The sequence below is a fragment of the Zootoca vivipara genome, chromosome 15 (assembly GCF_965207765.1).
Source record: "Zootoca vivipara chromosome 15, rZooViv2.hap1.1, whole genome shotgun sequence".
NCBI classification, from domain to species: Eukaryota; Metazoa; Chordata; class Lepidosauria; order Squamata; family Lacertidae; genus Zootoca; species Zootoca vivipara.
In genome coordinates, this window is record NC_142598.1 from 38,404,205 (window position 1) to 38,425,780 (window position 21,576).

The 21,576-nt window shown below is 44.5% G+C and overlaps 1 protein-coding gene across 7 annotated transcripts in view; it reads left to right on the forward strand.

The window, feature by feature from the left end:
* CCDC171 (coiled-coil domain containing 171) overlaps window positions 1-21,576 on the forward strand; it is a 202,656-nt gene that overhangs the window by 127,364 nt on the left and 53,716 nt on the right. For all 7 annotated transcript variants that reach the window (XM_060269246.2, XM_060269247.2, XM_088658745.1 and 4 more), the window contains one exon: window positions 14,523-14,654. In XM_060269246.2, the coding sequence (XP_060125229.2) occupies window positions 14,523-14,654 (132 nt within the window). The remainder of the gene's footprint in view (window positions 1-14,522; window positions 14,655-21,576) is intronic.

Genomic DNA, 21,576 nt, shown 5'->3' on the forward strand with positions numbered 1-21,576 from the left:
CACAATTCTAACCATGGAATCCCTGCACGTGGCTTCTGCCAATGTGTATACTCTCACAAGCAGGATCTTGTGAGTAGAGCCTTGAACAAAGTTGTGCCTTCCTCAGCAAATGCTAGTATCACCTTTGGGAGAGCTGTTTCCCATCTTGAGAATCATAGTTTTAATAGCTCATCATTGGAAGGGCCGAATAACTGGCTTTGCTGGATCAGCCCAGGAATTGAGTCTCCTTCAGACGTCAGCCAGAGATGTCCGGAAGCTCGCAATCCAGTCGTGGCAGCGGCGGCCGGCCCCTGTTTATAGTCTAGCATTGTTCATCCATATTCTCTGAGAACATGGCTCCAAATTTGGCCACATCCTCAGAAGGGTTACTTGTATACGCTATGTTTACAGAGGAGATGCCAGGACTCCCACTAGTGCAACTGCTTTTTTAATATTCATATTGTGCCAGCAATGTACTTGGATTTGTGCTGAACCTTGAAGCAATCCCAAGGACTTGAATTATCTGGAGATTTAGATTAAAACGATGTTTGAGTAATAGATTTTTCTGCTACATTTAGATTTTTCAGTAAAAAGGCCAGAGGACCCTCCTAGTTCTTTGAATGGGCCCTACAGATACTTAATTTAATTTCTGCTTGCTTAGTGTAGGAATCTAACGATGTTATGAAATAGCTCTCCTTTCTGTGTGTTCCATATTTTGGAAAGTTGCGAATCACAAATATGGAATGCAAGGCTCAGGTGTACTTGACAGGATAGTGACAGGACTCTGAGGCGACTGTTGCGTGTATTGTACCTATTCTTGGCTTTTGTCGATCAACCTTGTACCTGCCACAGGTGAAACGGACCAGTAGGCACACACACACACACACACAAACAAATCCTACAAGGAAACGAAATATTTTTAAGCATTTCAGAAGCACCCATTTGTTGCTGTTGCTTCAAAAAAGAGGGCTCCGTGAAACACGATTTGGACCGCTTTGATCTCAATTAGGATCATGGCATGCTTATATTTCAATAAGTTCTCTTTCCTCCTTCTGGAAGAAACATGGGCTGTGAATTTTGAAAAAAAGACTATATACTGTATACAGGTAGGTAGCCGTGTTGGTCTGAGTCGAAGCAAAAATAAAAAAATTCCTTCAGTAGCACCTTAAAGACCAACTAAGTTTTTATTTTGGTATGAGCTTTCGTGTGCATGCATACTTTGTCAGATTCACTGAAACAGAAGTGTGCATGCACACGAAAGCTCATACCAAAATAAAAACTTAGTTTAGGTCTTTAAGGTGCTACTGAAGGAATTTTTTTAATTTTATATTCTGTATATACACTGTACATTAGCATTGCCTTTGAATAATTCCTCTTCACGTTCATGCATTTATTTTGCAAATGCCTCAACCAGCCTTTTTGTTATGTTTTGTTTGGCTCTCCTAATAACCTGGCTTCCTTGATCCGTGTTCCTAAAGATCAGTTGTGCAGGACATACAGGTGTTGGCACAGCTGGCTTGCTGATGACATCTCTGTCCATATAGCTGTCTAGTGTGCCATCATTCATATTGCTCACTGTCATCCTGACCTAGCCAAGTTAAAAATGGTACTCCAGTTCAAGAGGGATTTGAAAACCTTGACAAACTAAAGATAAGACATTGCGGAATGTCATATCCATGTGTTAAACTGTTTTCAGCTTAGACATATCTAAGTAACTAATGCCAGAGCCCGTCTGTCTTCATTTTTTTGGGAAAGTCTGAAATGTGTGTGTGTGTGTGTGTGTGTGTGACTTGCCTTAAGTAAGGAAACATCCTTGCATGGAAATTAGTTCATGCGTTAGCCGTTATTTTATCCAGACATGGGTTCACTTCCAGCCCAAGGTCAACGAAATCTGTTCATAAGGGACATATTCTTGTGCACATCCCACAAATACAGAATACCTTTGGCATTGTACTTAGTGTTTGCTTAAAAGGGCCTGGATCAAATTAATCTTTCGTCCAACTGAGCTTGGGTTTGATGTTTCTATTTCTTTTTTTTTAATGCTAGACTTCCCTCCCCCCCCCGAAATGTGTTTCATGAAATTATAGAATCTGAGAGCTGGAAGGGGCCACGAGGGTTATATAGTCCAATCCCCTGCAATGTAGGAATATTTTGCCCAATCTGGGGCTCGGACCCACAGCCATGAGATTAAGAGTCTCACGCTCTACTGACTGAGCTATGCTGAACTTTCTTTTGTTAAAATAGAAGACAATTTTCCTTTTTTTATTTCAGCCGAGACATGTATCCTTTTTAAAAATCTGTTGGTTTTTATTTCTTGTTTAAGAATATATTGGGTTTGGATGAGTAGTCCATTGAAAACCAGGGGGCTTGCTTGCATAAGATTGTCCTGCAGAAGTGTGTTTGAGACTATGCTGTAGAATGCAAGCAGGGAAGTGATCTAAGATGACGCAGATCATCCCGTCCCTTGTGGCAATAACCTCCTGGTACCGAATTAAGTCTGTACCTTACATCAAATCGCTTAAGGATTAATTTGCCACCGTCTGCGAGCAAACATGAAAAAGGTTGCTCATGACAAAAGCACTCCCTTGATGTAAGGAGCAGTTCAGCAAAATAAGCAGGTGAATTAATCTTAAAACATACGGTTGAAGTAGCAGGGAAGGTCCTAGCCACAAGGACTAATAGCCATTTTTTAATCTATGGGAAGAATTCCTACCTAACGCCAAATGGTTTGGGGCTTTGCATAAAATTTGTGTCCAACACTCTAGTCGTTAGTTGGTTCAATTCCTAAGAAAAAGAGAATTCACGACATAATATTTTAGAATCCTGTGAAGTGTAGTTTAAGGTTACTGGGAATTGTAGAGATGTGAGGGGCAAACGACAGTTCCCAGGAATCTTGGGGGGGGGGGGGGAGAGACATGACTGTTAAAGTGGTATAAATGTGCTTTAAATGTATGCTGCGGATGTGACCTAAAAAAATCTCATTTAGATGCCAGGAAACTGGGAATTATGTTCACATGTGGTGGGAGTGTAAACATGTACAGTTTTTCTGGCAAAGGGTGTTTAAGGAGATAACAGAAATCCCTGGGTTAAAGCTGACCGAAAGTGCAGAGGTAGCATTGTTATCGATTTACAATGGGGTGGAAGGTCCGCAGGCTATGAAGGACCTGCTCACAAATTTATTGACAGCTGCAAGAGTTACAATAGCTAGGGAGTGGAAGGGGCAAGCAGAATATAAAATGGAAGAATGGTATAAAGAGGTGTGGGATACAGCTATTAATGATAAATTAACATGTTGCCATTAAGGTAAGATGGGGAATATGCAGGAGAAAATATTTTGAGGAGATATGGAAGGTGTTTGTAGAATTTGTACTGTTAAAGCGGAAAGGGGTCAGACCATCGCAAGGGGTGTTGAAATTTTGGGAGGTTGGATAGTTCCATTGGAATGGTCTTGGGGTGGGGTGCACATTTTTATTCTTATTTATTTATGATTACTTTGTCAAAATAAAAGGAGGGGGGCTCATTTAATTCAGCAGGGTCCACACTGTGTTGGAGCAGTTTCAGCAACAGGGGGCCACTCACCCTCCACCAGTTTATGTAGCTTCCTCCGACGGGCTGTGTTGCTGCACCTGGAGACTGCATCAATAAATAGTAGTAGTAGTAGTTGTAGTAGTAGTAGTAGTATTTAAACTCTGCCTTTTGGAATACTAAATCCAATGTTCTCGCAGTGAGGGAACCACCAGAAGGCCCTCGGCGCTGGACCTCAGTGTCCGGGCTGAACGATGGGGGTGGAGACGTTCCTTCGGGTATACTGGGCCGAGGTCATTTAGGGCTTTCAAGGTCAGCACCAATACTTTGAATTGTGCTTGGAAACGTACTGGGAGCCAATGCAGATCTTTCAGGACCGGTGTTATATGGTCTCGGCGGCAACTCCCAGTCACCAGTCTTGCTGCCGCATTCTGGATTAATTGCAGTTTCTGAGTCACCTTCAAAGGTAGCTCCACATGTAGCATATTGCAGTAGTCCAAGCGGGAGATAACTAGAGCATGCACCACTCTGACGAGACAGTCTGCAGGCAGGTAGGGTCTCAGCCTGCGTACCAGATGGAGCTGGTAGACACCTTCCCTGGACGCAGAATTGACCTGCACCTCCATGGACAGCTGTGAGTCCAAAATCTCTCCCAGCTTGCACACCTGCTCCTTCAGGGGCATAGTCACCCCATTCAGGACCAGGGAGTCCTCCACACCCACATGTCCCCTGCCCCCCAAAACAGTACTTCTGTCTTGTCAGGATTCAACCTCAATCGGTTAGCCGCCATCCAAACTTCCTCTGCTCCTCCCTTTTCAATCCCCACCTGGTTCTGGGGGGACAGTGGTGCCTGGCCTGTCTCTCCTCCTCTTGGATCCTCCTGATCCAACCTGTGCTCTATCATTCAGCTCTGAAACCTCACCTGCCTCTGATTCTTGCCTCCTGGCTGGGATAGGTCCCCACAGACCACTGTCTGCCCCTCCCGAGTTAGACTCCAGGCCCTTTTCCCCCTGAGGACATTCATCAGCATTCTGCCAGACCCTGACACATCAGCGCCTTATTTGAACGGGATGAAAAGCAGAAATAGAGCTGAGTGTCACCTGCATATTGGGGACACCTTGCCCCAAACCTCTGAATGACTTCACTCAGCAGTAAGCATGGAGGGGCAAAATAGAACCCGGAGAGGACCCCATAGCGTAGGTGCTTGGGAACCGGGCAGTGATCCTTCAGCACCATTTCTTAAACTGGCCCTCCAAGAACCAGAAGCAGTGCTGGTCCCAGTACTTTGAAGAACTGCCTTCAGGGGGTAGATTCAGGAAATCTTTAACGAGTGTCAGAAGCTGGAGGGGCTAAAAGGAAATGAAAGCGCATAATCCATTATGTCCTGAGAAGAAGATTTCCATACTTTGTCAACCCTTAAGTGATTAAGTTAATAATGTACCCTAGACACGAGCGCATACCTGCCAAGTTGCTGTCAGAGAAATAAGGGACCGGGCCGGAAATAGCAGACCGGAAGTAGCGCTGCCGCCATTTTGGAACTGGGCGGAGCATGCTCAGAAGTGTCTTTTGATGCTGCTTTGCCCAGTTCCAAAATGGCCACCGTGCCAGAAGTCGCACTGCAGCCATTTTGGAACTGGGCAGAGCAGCATCAAAAGTCGCTTCTCAGCATGCTCCACCCAGTTCCAAAATGGCCGCCGCGCCAGAATAAACCGGGGGAAAACAAAAAAAAATCGTTTTTTCAGCTAGGAACAGCTGGGAAAACAGGGATTTCCCGGGGAAAACGGGAGACTTGGCAGCTATGCACGAGCGATTAAAAAGACCCTACTATGAGAGTTGTCTGTTTAGAACCACTTTGAAGACACACATGAAGCACATAAGAAATGGCAACAACTGCTGCTTATTGTTTTTCTGAAGGACGTGAAGCACGACTTTTGCAATGTTCCTCAAGCATTGCTTCTCAGTTACAGAGTTTGCAAAGAACGGTTAGCTCTCAACTCTCTCTCTCCTCCCCCCCTTTAGTGTAGCTGTTTTAAAACTGCATTCCTCTGAACTCCAGGGTTCCTCAGATGCTTATCAGGGGTTCCTCAAGGAGAAGGTCATTGCTTGCAAACGAGCTTCCTGGAAGATAGTGTATCTTACCCTGAAACATGTAGCTGCAGGGGAGTATTGAATGTGTTCTTGCTATCATGCTCTTGTAGTTGGTTCAGTGCATGAATCAGGCCCCATGCGCCTGGGGCATGACATCAATATCCAGATTAACTTTAGTTCCAAAACAGAGATTTTTCGATTTGTGATCGAAAACGTAGGTTCGTGTTGATTTCGCTCTCTCTCATCGCCCTTCAAGTTAAAGACGCGGATATTCCATTGATGGCTTTGGAGTCGCTGTTTCTGCCTCGGCTCTTGATTTGTGAAAACGGGTGGGATGATGGCGATACCCTTCAAAGGGTTATTGGGAGGCTGAAGCAAAGCCCTTGGACTTGATGGTGCTGCTGTTCTTTTTCGTTTTTGTCCCGCTTACCAACAAGCAGCTCCGGGAGGCAGTAGACACAGGGGCCCAACATTGTGGGGGGCTGTGTGCCATCACACACATGATGACTGTCGCATCGGGAGAGGCCTGCCAGGCTGTGCTGTGTCGGGGTGGCATCCCGCCTCACCTCCTCTGCCCCTTCAAGATTGGGGTGGGGGGCCTGGGCTCCATCCCAGTGGATATTGGGGAAGCTGTAGAGGCCTTAGTTCCATAGAGTTGGCGCTCCTTGCTGTATATACAGTGGTACCTCTAGTTACGAACTTAATAATTCATTCCAGAGGTCCGTTCTTAACCTGAAACTGTTCTTAACTAGAGGCGTGCTTTCACTAATGGGGCCTCTTGATGCTGCTGCGCCGCCAGAACACGATTTCCGTTCTCATCCTGGGGCAAAGTTCTCAACTCGAGGTAACTCTTCCAGGTTAGCGGAGTTTGTAACCTGAAGGGTTTGCAACTCGGGGTACCACTGTATACCTCTTTTCCACACCTCATCCTTTTTATCCTCACCTTAACCCTGTGAAAGTCATTTAGGCTGAAAGATAGTAAGTGAGCATCATGGCTGAGTGGGGATGTTAGCCCAGATTTCTTGGGTTCAAGCCCATCGTTTTTTTATTAAGCTACTCTACTAAGCCTCAGGGACGCGGGTGGCGCTGTGGGTTAAACCACTGTGCTGCTTCGGCTTGCCAATCAAAAGGTTGGCGGTTCAAATCCCCACGATGGGGTGAGCTCCTGTTGCTCAGTCCCTGCTCCTGCCAACCTAGCAGTTCGAAAGCACGTCAAAGTGCAAGTAGATAAATAGGTACCGCTCGGGCGGGAAGGTAAACAGGGTTTCCATGCGCTGCTCTGGTTCGCCAGAAGCGGCTTAGTCATGCTAGCCACATGACCTGGGAAAACTGCAGACAAATGCCGGCTCCTCGGCCTGTAGAGCGAGATGAGCGCCGCAACCTCCCCCAACACTCCACTTTCGGAAACTGTCACACTAAACCAGATTTTTAAACTGTTGTAAACTGCCTGGTGGTGAATTTGGTATAACTAATGAATGCTCAATCAGCACAATGTTGGTTTAGACAGCCCCAACTAATTGCTCCACTATTAGTTCTTCTTTGAAGGAGGAAATAAGTTACTGCCAAATAGTACTCAATTCCCCCTCCCTGCCATGCAGCTAACAAAGGATATTTATTTCCTCCACAAGTAAGCGCATATGGGTAGATGTCTGCTTCATCTCCCAAATATGCATCTTGTTTATATCAGAAAGCTACATTTAGCTGTCCAAAATAAATTAATATTTCTTAAAAGCAAATGCCCAGTTGCTGTCAATAGTCTACCAGGGAGTTTAGGCCCATGGGGAGATTGGGATGTTTGGCAAAGTGCCGCGGGTGTCACCCGCTCTGGCTATTTCTCTTCTCAGCCCCACAGATCAGCCCCCAGGCAGAGAAACAGAGGGAAAGCATGCACCTATGCGGTCTTTTTTTGTTTTCCCAAGGGATCCAAATAAAAGTTGTATCCAGTAGAATCAATCTGCGTCTTGGGAAAACACATAGAGCTGAAACCGGAAGTGAGAAAGAGCGCCAGTCTTCCAACATCTTCCTTCAGCTCTGTGTATTTTTCAGAGGAGGAAAAAGTCGCCCCCCTCGCTGCCTCATGGCAAAAGGGACAGTGGTTATTTTAGCCGGGGGGGGGGGGAGGGAGGGAGGGGAGTCTGAAGTTTTGTGAGTGCCAGGAGAACATCTGCCCGCAGGCCACCTCGTTGGCAACTCCCAGTCTACCAACTAGAATGTTTGATTCATATTATTCGGTATTCATTGTCAATAGACTTTAATCTCCTTTCAGATCATTTTCATCCAAGCCGTTCGTTGCTAAGAACAACAAATAGGTGGCGGTTTGGCTGACAGAGCAAGCTAGGACAATGGCCCTTTTCCATACAACTGAAATTAAGAGCTTTCAACCTTCGTCTCAGTGAGCTGAGTTTTTAAAAACACAGACCCACTTCTTATGTTACAGGCAAGAGTGCCCACATGGCCACTTGACAGTGGGTGCCCGGGGCCGTGAGTGCCATGCAGCGTGCATGGCCTTGGCGCCAAAATTTGTGGGTGCCCGGCCCCTTCATGGGGAGTTTTGTGGGTACTTGGGCCCCCAGGGGGTTGGCACCTACGGTTACAGGCACTGTATGGTTACTGTTCCCCCATGGTAGCTTCTCATGCTATTCCACTAATATCTGTATCCCAGGCCAACTTGACACACTCCCCTGGGTTAGTCTGGGATTCACGTGGGGATTTTCAAGAGTTTCCTCTTTTCCCCTGCCAAAATCTGAAGCTGTTTATATATATATATATATATATATATATATATATATATATATATATATACGTGGAAGCTTTAAAACCGTCCTGGGAATTCAGCTTGGAGAACACTTCTTTCCGCCAATATATAAATATAAATGTGAAAATAAAAAGATCTCCAGTAATTATATTAAAGCATAACTGGCCTACACCCAGAGGTCTCAGCGTGTTTTTACATGGGTAGAATGTGTCATTTTATTTAAAATGCATCTCTGGGTTATTTATGGGGCATAGGAATTCGTTCTTTCCCCACCTTCAAAATATAGTCCGGCCCCCCACAAGGTCTGAGGGACAGTGGACCAGCCCCCTGCTGAAAAAGTTTGCTGACCCCTGGCATAGGATATCAATCGAATCAGCCAAAGGCCTGGTTAAAAAGGTGGTCTGGCACCTAAAGGGGCTCATCACAGCTACAGCAGACTCTCGGACAAAATCTCCCCCCTTTTTGTGTTTGTATAAATTGTGTGGCGATTGCCCCCGCTACGCAATATCAAATAGATATTTTTCATTGCAAACTCTCATTTTAACATCTTTTAAATTCCTATCCCACGTCACCCTTGAGAGCTTTGTCTCGTTCCCTCAGAGAACGAACACCCTTTCGCTTCCAGAATGTAGGTGCAAGTAAACATTCAGTGGGGCTTCATTTTCGTCTTTACTCCTTGGAGGCTGAATCTGCTGCCCCTGAGGATCCTTCTGCCCAAGGCTGTTGCCTCCCCTTGTTTCATGGGTGGGCCGGCCCCATCTGCATTACTTCTCTCACATTTATGGACCCCGATATTCAGCCCAGTAGCTTAAATAGCTGCAATTAACTTGCCGAGATGTCACCATGCGCATTCTGGTCTAGCCCAGTCAAATGCTACACAGGAACATAGGAAGCAGACCATTTGCCGGCTACTTGCAGACCATTTGCCTATCTAGCTTAGTGCTGTCCACACGGCCTGGAAGCAGCTCTCCAGAGTTTCAGACGGGGGCCTCTTCCAAGCCCTATCGGGAGATGTTGGGGATAAAAACCTGGAACCTTCTGCATGCTCCACCACTTAGCTACAGTCGAGCCACAAGGTGCAGTACCTGGGCAGAGCTTAGCATCTGTTGTAACTCCAATGCCCAGTCTTGAGACATAGGAAGCATTCGTCGCAAAACAGTGTATTTTAAGCAAGCACGTAGGTTTTGGGTGCATTAATCACCTCAGCAGCCTCCATTTGTATGCAATTAGCTTGAAGGTAAAGGTAAAGGGGAACCCTGACCGTTAGGTCCAGTCGCAGACGACTCTGGGGTTGCGGCACTCATCTCTCTTTACTGGCTGAGGGAGCAGGTGTACAGCTTCCAGGTCATGTGGCCAGCATGACCAAGCTGCTTCTGGCAAACCAGAGCATTGCACGGAAACGCCGTTTACCTTCCCGCCGGAGTGGTACCTATTTATCTACTTGCACTTTGACGTGCTTTTGAACTGATAGATGGGCAGGAGCAGGGACCGAGCAACGGGAGCTCACCCCGTCACGGGGATTCGAACCGCAGACCTTCTGATTGGCAAGCCCTAGGCTCTGTGGTTTAACCCACAGGGCCAGACTTAAAAGGTAGGCTTGACTCTCGGCACTGAGTGCATTTTGCATACTTCTGATCCCTGCACTGTACTCAAGCGGAGGTGCCAGATTCATATTTAGGTTTTGCATGTCCCTTAAAATCATTTGGGTAGAGGATCAGCACAGAATCGGCTTGAGCCATGCCGTTCGTGCATTCAGCATCCTTCTTTATTTTAGTCTCCATCAGACAAACAGCTTTTCAGTGACCTGAAGGCTGCATGACGTAGGCCATCATTGCCCACGGCACCCATATCCTGCAGAGCATTTGAGCCCATAGGATTTTCGGAATGGATGTCCTTTGTAGTTCTTAAACTAGCTATCGTCTGTCCACAGCCTAAAAGATTTGCTTGCACCCAGTTTTGTGCTATAGTGGCATCTCAGCCCTGTGGGGAAACGTTGGCAGTTTATCCACAGCCCAGGGCAAATTTTACCGTAGGTAAAACTGCTTTAAAGGTAAAGGGTTGCGGCACTCATCTCGCATTATTGGAAATGCCGTTTACATTCCCGCTGTAGCGGTTCCTATTTATCTACTTGCATTTTGACGTGCTTTCGAACTGCTAGGTTGGCAGGAGCTGGGACCAAGCAACGGGAGCTCACCCCGTCACAGGGATTCGAACCGCCGACCTTCTGATCAGCAAGCCCTAGGCTCAGTGGTTTAAGCACAGCGCCACCTGGGTCCCTAAAACTGCTTTAGGTGTCGGTAAAACTGCTTTAGGTGACGGTAATAGGACTGATTCAGGGGCATTACTGCAACTCCGAAAGCTCCCTTCTCTCTGCTGTGCTGGCCTCTGAACCCAAATTAGTCCAGATTGGAACCGGGTGAGAGTTAAATGGATAGGGCCATACTTTTTAATTAAATGAATAAATGCTGCTTTTATTTCTTTTCATGGTGCACAGGATAAATTTGGAGAAAACGGATCGTTACAACAGTAAAGAACAAGTAACTTGTCCTGATAAAATGGCAGGCTTTTATCATGCGATAGGGCCATTCTTGATCCCGAAACGTTATGCAAGCAAAGCATTTCTGTTCCCCTCACTTCATATAGGTTTTGTGAGTTTTTAATGCGTGCCACTTACAACTATGACACACACACACACACACACACACACACACACACACACACATGAGCTAAGCAGAGCATTTTTCTTGGGTTTTATGTATACTGTGAATTGGGGGGGGGGAGAATGCAGCCATTTCCATCAAAAGTAATTAAAAACATTGGAGTGTGTGCTTGGGGCTTATGGTGTCCAGAGGTTTATATCTAAAGAATGATCTCATTCCCTTCTGATGATGAGCTACTATTGCAGTTGTTGCATTTTAAAGATATGCATGGTTTTGTTTGTTTTCTTGCTTTATTGTCCGGCTTATGTTATATACCCTGGTGGCAAAGGACAGAACCAGACCAGGGATGGGGTTAAAGGACCGACTGCTGGCGGAGCTATCCCTACATAGCGTATATATATATTGTTTTCCTCTCGCTTTCTTTCCTTCTTCCCCCACCATTCCCTGTGCTCTCTCTCTCCCCTTCCCTCTCGCCTCGGTATTAGCAATCTGCTTTGGTACTTTGACATCGGGGATTTCCCTGGTGAATTTTGTCACAGAAAAAAGAGAATCATCAATATCGCAGTTAAACTTGACTTTCAAAGCTAATAGTATCTCATTTGGGGGCTCAAATTTAATAAATTTTCTTTGATTCTGGGTGCGTTTTTAAACATCAAACAATGAATTGGCCAGGGTGCAGTAAAATATTTAGATCTATTGACTATGGTTCAGAAGGGGAGAAGGCAAAAAAAAAAAAACCACTGGTGGGTTTGATGTTGATAATTTCTTAGTACCTTAATCCACATTAATGTTTTCTTTTATCTGTGTGCATATTGGCTACAATGAGAAACTGGAACGTTAGCATATGTGAACTAGAACAAATCCAGTGAAATGTGTATTATTAGAGGTATGGTGAAAACAATGTGTTCGTATTAAGGTTAACATCTGAACAAAATTATACATGCTGACAGAAGACCCCCCGAGACCGTATTTGTTCCATTGGGCTCTCCATCCTGGACCCAGAACAGTGTGTGCAGAAAAGGAGGGTGCACGAAGGACCTATGCTGTTATAAAAATTGCATTATAGTGCATAAGTTTGGCAGCCACAGGTATTGACAGGAATTCTTTAGGTCAGCCTGGGAACCGTAAAGCTCCCTATTCCCATAGACCACAGCACAGAATGTATGTGTGTGTGTATCCTATAAATCTGTAAAATCTCACTCAACATTTGTTCATCGTACGGACAGCATGCACGTATATTTATTTATTTATGCATGCATGCATTTGGCCATTCTTAAAAAGAGGATTACGTGTGGAAGGAAATATCACATAGGATTTGAAGTGTCCAAATTGGATCTCAAAATCGGCTTTCATAATGGTATTTTTATATAAGGTATCCTAGTTCATTAGTATCACGTATGTTAATTAGATCCATAATTAGTATTTATTTGTCACATGTGGTGCTACCTGGTTTTTTCTCCCTTTTCCGATTTTAAGATTAAGTACTTGGCATCATTTGCTGCTCCTGGGAATAATTTTTTATATGTTTTATATATATTTATATGTTAGCACATTAGTATTGGAGTACAGGATGATGCAATCCAGTTGAGATACTGGATATTATTATTATTATTATTATTATTTTGCAGAACAAGGCCGAATATTATTCGTTTAAAAGTGTTGCAGTTGACCCCTTGTAGAATAAAAGAAGGAATAGCTTTGAAGCTCTATGTCGTATGTAAAGACCTTTTGCTTTTAATTAATGAAAATATCATATGCACGTTTGCTCAGAGTTGCTCCCCATTGTGCAGTCTTTTTTTTTGAGGTAGGTGGATAGATAATAGCTATAGTTTTTCTGGATTACCAAGACAGTTGAAAAGAACAAGGAAAATAAAACATCACAGACGGCAAACAAGTGAGACAGACAGAAAAGTTTCGGTATTTCTTACCTCGCTTTACAGACAAGGGACACCAGATATTGAACAAGTTACTATAGTAGGTTCCCATCATCCTAAAAGATTGCCAGTTGGTTGTGCAGTTTCAGAGTGACCACTTTTGTCTATTATGGAGCAATACAACTGTAAAGAAAAATCATCATTTGTTCAATGACCACTGTCTATGTTCTGATGTCACAATATGTGCTAGGAATCAGCCTAGGTGAGCCCTGGACACACGTGTTCCTCAGTTCTCTTTCCTCCTATCAGGCTGCAAATAATATTTATTTATCTATTTATTTTAATGGCTGCAGCTTATTATTTCATCCAAACCTGACAATTGTGACGACTAACCTTGACCTTGTTTGTTTTTGAAGCAAGCCAACTTTGAACCCTGAGTTTTGAAGCAAGTGTGGATTAATCTAGGGTTGACATGTCCCTCCGTCCCCAAGGGTGCTATTTTTGCCAGTTAAATCCTGGACATGTCCGGGAAAATCTGGACATATAGCAACCCTAATTAATCGCGACTCTGGCTAATCAAATTTGGAAGGAGAAACCCACGCTGGAGGAATTTGGAAGCTTTTGCTTCCATTTTCGCTTAGCTGCCATTGAATGTGAGCCAGGATTCAGCATATAGAGCAGTAATAATAATCGTGTTGAGGATTGAATTGTTTGTTTGGATGTTAATATAAGCCCAAGCATGGGAACTAGTGATCCCCCCCCCCCCCGATCTTGTACTTTTTCCTTTTACTGAAAACATAAGGAACGAAGGGATTTCCCACCTTGACAGAAGGTGGCAGTACAATACCAACTGCATGAGGTTATATTTATCTACATATGTATGGAAATATCTCATTTATTGCGCTGAGCGGTTTGTTGTTGTTTCTTTAAACTCTGCCTTTTGGAATACTAAATCCAAACTACTTGGACTTTGGGAAAGAACACTGATTCTAGCTACTTATACTGGAGGCTACTGCTAGTTAGGGGATATCTACTGTTTTAATAAGATGCTTAACCAAGTGACATTTTAAAAAATACTTTTTGTAAAGTATACTTGGGCAGCTTTGCCACATAATTGGCTATTAACAAAAAAACAAAACAAAATCAAGACCTTCCTGCAAAAAAGGCTTTAAGATAAGATCTTTGTATGAATGTCAAAGCAGTTGTTGTTTTAAAAATATTTTGGTGGCGTGTTGCTTCTCTGGGGTAGGTGGCAATTCTCTGTTAACCAAGCAGGCAATTATGGCTATATCCATAGTATGCTTATTTTTGCGTACAATTTCGCGTTGCGATTCCTTTGGTCTCAAATTGTGTGTTTGTAGAGTTTTGTGTACTGGTTGGATGAGAAGCCTTTAGTGACTACCCTTCCCGTCTCATTTCAGTCTGGAGAAGGGAATGCTTTTCTTCTTCTTAACATTCTCTCCCAGCACTCTGAATTAGAGATTTATTTGCAACGAAAAATCAATTAGTCCTAAATTTATTCATGGATTTCAGGTCCAGCGATCAATGCAAGTCCACTCAGTGGACTCAGGGGGACCCACTTCATCCCAGTTAATGTGTCTGAAGGGGAATTACCATTGATACTGTTTTTTCCCCTTTTAGGTCAGAGATCAGATCTCGCTGTCACGGACTGCGGCAACCAGGAATGACTTCACCCTGCAGCTACCTAAGCTTCACCTGGAGACCTTTGCGATGGAAGGGCTAAAGGGCGGGCCAGAGGTTGTAGCATTCCAGGTTAGATTCTTAAATAACCTTTCTTTGCGAAGCAAAGGGTTTCCAAAACTTAATAATAATAATAATAATGCTATAAATAAAAGCAAAAAACGTAGTGGCCGGTAATTAACAAAATTAAGTTTTCTAACTTGTGCTTGACTGAAATTGTTATATTAGAATTAACACTTTCGTATTCCAAATCGAGTATCAAGGATCTGTAGAAAGGATTTAGCAAACACAAATGGTGCACGCCACACCTAGAAATCATTGTGGTCAGGCAGGAGGGAGAGAAAATGCCTTGCACTTTTTTAAAAAGTTGGGTTCAGAAGAGCATTTCTCTCAATATCACTTTCGAAGAAAAGAAATGTGCCCTAGATTAATATTTAAAGGTGACATCAGCAGTGGGTCACCCAAGAGAAAAGAATCACAGAGCAGGGTGTGTTGGAGTCCCTTAGTTTCACCACAGCTGGGGCAGTTCAAATGGTTGAGAAAGATTCTACCGTTATTGATCTTTTTAGCCATTTTCTGACACCTTCTGGCACCGGCTGAAGACAGTACTCTGACAAATGAAATAGACAATGAATGCAGCTGTCAAGGCATCGGAATCAGAAAACAGCCCTTCTAGAACGGAGTGCAAGGCCCAACTTATCTTCTTGCTTCATATAAATGATCCAAGAATTCTTAAGTGCTTAAGTGTTTTTGTGAAGGGACCCATTCTTAACAAAGTCGCCGAAAGAACTTTATTAAACTTCTGGGCCTTGGCCTCTGGCATGCACCCCTGTAGTGACAAATGAGGTTGCGGTAGGGTGATCAGAATGCGGAAATATTGTACTAGGGATGGTTAGGGCATTGCTATGGAGACGCTATGGAGTGCCTTGAGTAAGGAGCCCCATAACTGGATATAGAAATGCAAAGATTGAGTCCTGGACCTGGTGACAGGCACGGATTTAGGCCCCAGATATGTGTGATATGGGATGCGGGTGGCGCTGTGGGTTAAACCACTGAGCCTAGGGCTTCCCGATCAGAAGGTTGGCGGTTCGAAACCCCGCAACGGGATGAGTTCCCGTTGCTCGGTCCCAGCTCCTGCTAACCTAGCAGTTCGAAAGCATGTCAGAGTGCAGGTAGATAAATAGATACAGCTCCAGCAGGAAGGTAAATGGCATTTCCATGTGCTGCTCTGGTTTGCCAGAAGCGGCTTAGTCATGCTGGCCACATGACCGGAAGCTGTACGCAGGCTCCCTCGGCCAGTAAAGCGAGATGAGCGCCGCAACCCCAGAGTCGGTCATGACTGGACCTAATGGTCAGGGGTCCCTTTACCTTTATGTGTGATATCAGGGTATCTGTGATTGGTGTCATATACAAGCCCAGCACTTGTGGTCAGCCTTGCTAGGCACTGATGAGGAACAGGGCCAAACCTGGCTCCCATCCACCCATGGTGGCCCTTCCATATGAAATCTATAAAGGTAAAGGGACCCCTGACCATTAGGTCCAGTCGTGACCGACTCTGGGGTTGCGCGCTCATCTCGCATTATTGGCCGAGGGAGCCGGCATACAGCTTCCAGGTCATGTGGCCAGCATGACAAAGCCGCTTCTGGCAAACCAGAGCAGCACATGGAAATGCCGTTTACCTTCCCGCTGTAGCGGTTCCTATTTATCTACTTGCATTTTGACATGTTTTCGAACTGCTAGGTTGGCAGGAGCTGGGACCAAGCAACGGGAGCTCACCCCGTCACAGGGATCTGAACCGCCGACCTTCTGATCAGCAAGCCCTAGGCTCAGTGGTTTAACCACAGCGCCACCTGGGTCCCTCTATGAAATCTATAGGCCCGAGCAAATGCATTTTGGATAACTTAAGATGGCAGGTTAGCCACCGTCTGTAGGAGCTGAGCTGAGCTCTCACTTTAAAGCACAGCCATCTATCTATCCCTGCTGAAGCATGGCCATGTGCTCAGGTGAGTCATGCTGGCCAAAGCAGTGGCAGAAAGAGCATGTGACCACAAGCGCAATTTTATGTTGGGCTGTGGGTGCCGAGGCACCCATTAAATTTTTTTGGGTGGGGGCTGGCACATCACTCGCACATCACATGAGCGCGCAACCCCAGAGTCGGTCACGACTGGACCTAATGGTCAGGGGTCCCTTTACCTTTACCTTTATAGATTTCATATGGAAGGGCCACCATGGGTGGATGGGAGCCAGGTTTGGCCCTGTTCCTCATCAGTGCCTAGCAAGGCTGACCACAAGTGCTGGGCTTGTATATGAAGTGGAATGATGAGGCTTGTCACAGCCATGGGAGGGTCTGACGGGCCCGTTGCGCCGTGTGACATTATGCGTACGATGGGCACCCCCAATGTGGGGCAGAACCCAGCACACCTGCCTGCGTGTAACAGCTATCACATCCACCTCTCCCGTTGGGAGGAAGGTGTGTTTGGAGTGGACTGAATTGTGAGCCCCGTACCAGCCCTCTCTTCAAGTCTGGCCCCCCGCCCTGGTTGTACATTTAAAAAAAGAAAAAGGAAAAAGAACACAGCAGAAGAGATTTGGATGTGGAAAACAGCATGGGGTTGAAAGGGTTATGACACACACACGCACACACACACACACCCCGGCACAGAAGTGCTAGAAAGTTCCTGGGGTTGTTTGTCGCTTTCTTCCTTTGACAACTAAAACTACAGGTCTCCCAGCATCACATCTAGTTTGGCCCTTGTGATTCTGATTCCTGCAAGCACCCAAATTCATGCTTCCTTTTCTCTACCAGGCTGGTTAGGTAAACTATCGGCCAATCTGATAGTTTTAACTGCCCTGGGGCGAAAGGAATGTCCACATTGTATGCTGAGTGACATGTATAAATTTTCTCTTTCGAGATAAAATCCTTTGGCTTTGTCCCTTGTGGAGTTTTTCCAGGTGGCTATGCCCCAGAGTTTTAAGAATGGGAACAAGTAACCTTAACCCCAAGCACAGCTCTTGGAAAGTATGTACAGCCAATTTCAATGGGTCTTACTTTCCAGTGTGCTCACGGCTGACATCAAAATGGTATAAAAATGAAAGAGGCCATCATTGAAATGCTCTATACATGTATTTTATGTCTTGAAATCTACATGGTATGTATTTTCCCCTTAGTATTACATAGTTTATAGTTATCGACAAAAAAACCTTTTTGGAATGGAAAAAGTCAAGGTTAATAAATAATGGATTCTTTCCAACTACGTCATAGAGCAGATCCATTGAAATCAATGGACTTAAGTCACTTAACTCCACTTATTTCAATGGGTCTATTTTGGCTGACATTGGATGTTACCCTGTGTTAGTCATGTTTTCTCTTCATGTCTAAAACCTGCAGAGGACCTCTGTTCAGGTGGTTTTCTGTTATTTTTGCTTGGGTCCCTTCTAAAGATTTAGGAGCAGGAAATGGAAATACTGCAATCAATTGAAAATAAAGGATTTTCAATTGATTCATTGCCTAGTTAAACCAGATAAAGGTGATTCTTATTTAATTGTTCTTTATTCCTATTACTCTCCTCTAACACTCAAATGCACACACTTTACCTGTTCCCCAATCTTGTTTCATTTTAAAGTTTTCGTATTAACTCTGTGGCAAGGGTGTCCTAATACCCGAAGGATGAAATCTTGCATGATCTAATACCCTCCAGATGGACAACTGACTCACTTTTAAATGTATTGTTCCCCACTTTCAAATCAGCACAGAAATGCCAAATTTACCTGCAGTTGTTGTTGTTGTTGTTGTTGTTGTTGTTGTTGTTGTTTTCCGTTGTTGTTTAATTTATGAATCACCTTTTACAAGATAACTCAGTTTACAAACATACCCTAAAAACAGCTAAACATACTGTATATACTCGTGCATAAGCCGACTTTTCCAGCACATTTTTAATGCTGAAAAAGCCCCCCTCGGCTTGTACTCGAGTGAGGGTCCCACCCGAGCACATTTCCGACAGCGGCAAAGGCGGCGGCGGAGGAACGAGCAGCCTGAAAGCAGCCCGAAAGGGCTGCTCCTTCCTCTTCCGTCGGTTTGTGGTGTGGTAAACTGGCTCATACTCGAGTCAATAAGGCTTCCCAGTTTTTTGTGGTAAAATTAGGTGCCTCGGCTTATATTCGGGTTGTCTTATACTCGAGTATGCAGTGGATGATCGGGTTGTGAACGTGATCCGTGCAGGAGGCACGTTCGCAACCCGCAGCATTCGCAACCTGCAGCGTCACGTCTGCGCATGTGCAGCATGCAATTCGGTGCTTCTGCGCATGCGCAAAGTGCGATTGCCAAAACCCGGAAGTAACCCATTCAGGTACTTCCGGGTTCGCGCTTTTGTGCAACCCGAAAAAACGCTACCTGAAGCGTCTGTAACCCGAGGTATGACTGTATACGGGTAGTTAAAAATAGCACACACCCCTCCAAATATAGGTTTTAAAACAATCATCTTTTAATCATATATACATTTTCCCCCTTGAGTGCTTCATTTACCCATACCTGTTTCCAACAATTCTGTCCCAGTCTTTCATTATTTTAGCATACTGTATTGTGACCAAGAAGCAGAACTCAGGGCAGGACTGTGAAGATAGGGAATCGGTCTTAGTTTTTAAAGGCTGATATGACATAGTCCCCACCCCTGTGACTTCATTCCTTTTTTCTTCTTCTTTCTGCCACATAAGTAAGATGTGTGGCCCATGCAGGCCATTGAAGAGAGTCTGCGCCCAGCAAAATAATGAAGTGGGTGCTATGGAATGGGGGAAAAGGAAGACATTCCATCATTTAATGTTTCATTCTGTGTCGTCCAGCCTCCAGGATGGCACAGCATACATAAAAACAAAATGTAAACGAAACTGATAAACAATAATACAGTGGTACCTTGGTTCTCAGATTTAATCTGTTCCGGAAGTCCGTTCCTAAACCAACACGCGCTTTCCCATAGAAAGTAATGCAAAATGGATGAATCCATTCCAGACTTTAAAAAACAACCTTTAAAACAGCAATTTAACATGAATCTAATGAGACCATTGAGCCATAAAATGAAAGCAATAAACAATGTACAGTGGTACCTCGGTTTATGAACACAATTGGTTCTGGAAGTCTGTTCATAAACTGAAGCGTTCATAAACTGAAGCGAACTTTTCCATTGAAAGTAATGGAAAGTGGATTAATCTGTTCCAGACAGGTCCGCGGAGTACTCAACCTGAAGCGTACTTAACCCGAAGCATGGGTGTAATTGGTTCTGGAAGTCTGTTCATAAACTGAAGCGTTCATAAACTGAAGCGAACTTTCCCATTGAAAGTAATGGAAAGTGAATTAATCAGTTCCAGATGGGTCCGTGGCGTTCATAAACCGAAGATTCGTAAAACGAGCTGTTCATAAACCGAGGTTCCACTGTACTGCAGTGACACAATCAGTCCATCAAGTAGCTGAACTGGGTTCCACACAGTCACAAAAACAAAACAAAAAAGAGCCGCAAAAACAAAAACGCAAAATAAATAGCAAAAACAGACGGACCTCAACGCTCAAAACAGAAGCGTAACACTCAAAACGGAGCACGTTTGGCTTCCAAAAAAATGTTCACAAACCGGAACGCTTCCTTCCGGCTTTGCAGGTTTTGGGCTCCAGGTTGTTTGAGTACCAAGGCATTTGGGAACCAAGGTACTGTAGCCCTATCCCAGGCATCCCCAAACTGCGGCCCTCCAGATGCTTTGGCCTACAACTCCCATGATCCCTAGCTAACAGGACCAGTGGTCGGGGAAGATGGGAATTGTAGTCCAAAACATCTGGAGGGCCAAAGTTTGGGGATGCCTGCCCTATCCCATTACTTCAGAATTGGGTTTTAAGATGTGCACATGTTCTACTGACTGTGTCCTACTTCGCAAACATCTGCCAAAAAGATGTTGGTTTTCAGGATGTAAAATGGAAGGAATTGTGGTGTGAGGGAGACAGGGAAAAAAGAAGGTGAGTAGAAGTGGAAATCATGGACCATCCTCACAGTTGGTCCTCCTTACATCAGGAGTTGTAGTAGCACATGCCGGGGCAGGCAGGTAACAGACACGCTACCTGCAATTTTACAGTTGTTGTACCGGTACGGCATTCTTTTGTCCGAAAACTGCTATACAAATGTAAGGAGGGGTATTATTCGTTTTATAGCAGCAAGAGTAGAGTGTTGACGTCGCTTCTGAGTGATAGAGTATTATCATTATAAATTTATAAAGGGCTTATGTCTTCCATTTATTTTATGTAAATTATGTATCCAGTTATGATGCAGTCATGGTTTATCATATTGTATTGGGCACAGAAGCAAAATTGCCTGCTCTCCTAATCAATTGGGCAAAGATAAAATGCAGCTTGAAATCTTAGGTTCCTACTACGCTTAACCCCCCCCCCCGTTCCTTCTTTCAATAGTACTAGTACAGCGAAAGGCATTCACGGCCCAAGGGAAAATATCTATCTACAAATACAAAGATAATTATGTTGTTTCTTGTCTGTTCGGAACGTTGTGGCAAATATTGCGTCTTAGAAAAGTACTTATGAAGGCAAAGCCACGCTTTTCCAGGTGGCAGAACTCCTCATTATTCAACCCCATTCAAACCGCAGCTCTTTGTGGACGTGTAAAATGCACCCGTTTTCACGAAGCAGCAGCCATAGAAAACCTCGTCGTCTTGCGAGGCAATCTCCGATCGCAAAATCCATTCGCCTAGCGAAAAATTCGTCTTACAGGGCATTCGTTAAGCGAGGCACCACTGTACTTTAAAAAAAGAGAGGTAACACCAAAAAAGAGACAAATTTGCATATGGTGATTTGCCTTAAGCTTAATATATATCACTTGTTTGCTTGCTTCACACCATTGCAAGGAAACCGTTTTTAAAAGAGCAATTCATCAGATCGAAGAGGAAAACCTCCTCGCTCCCCCCCCCTTTTCTACCCCTCTCTTTTACACACACCTCCCCATGACTTGCA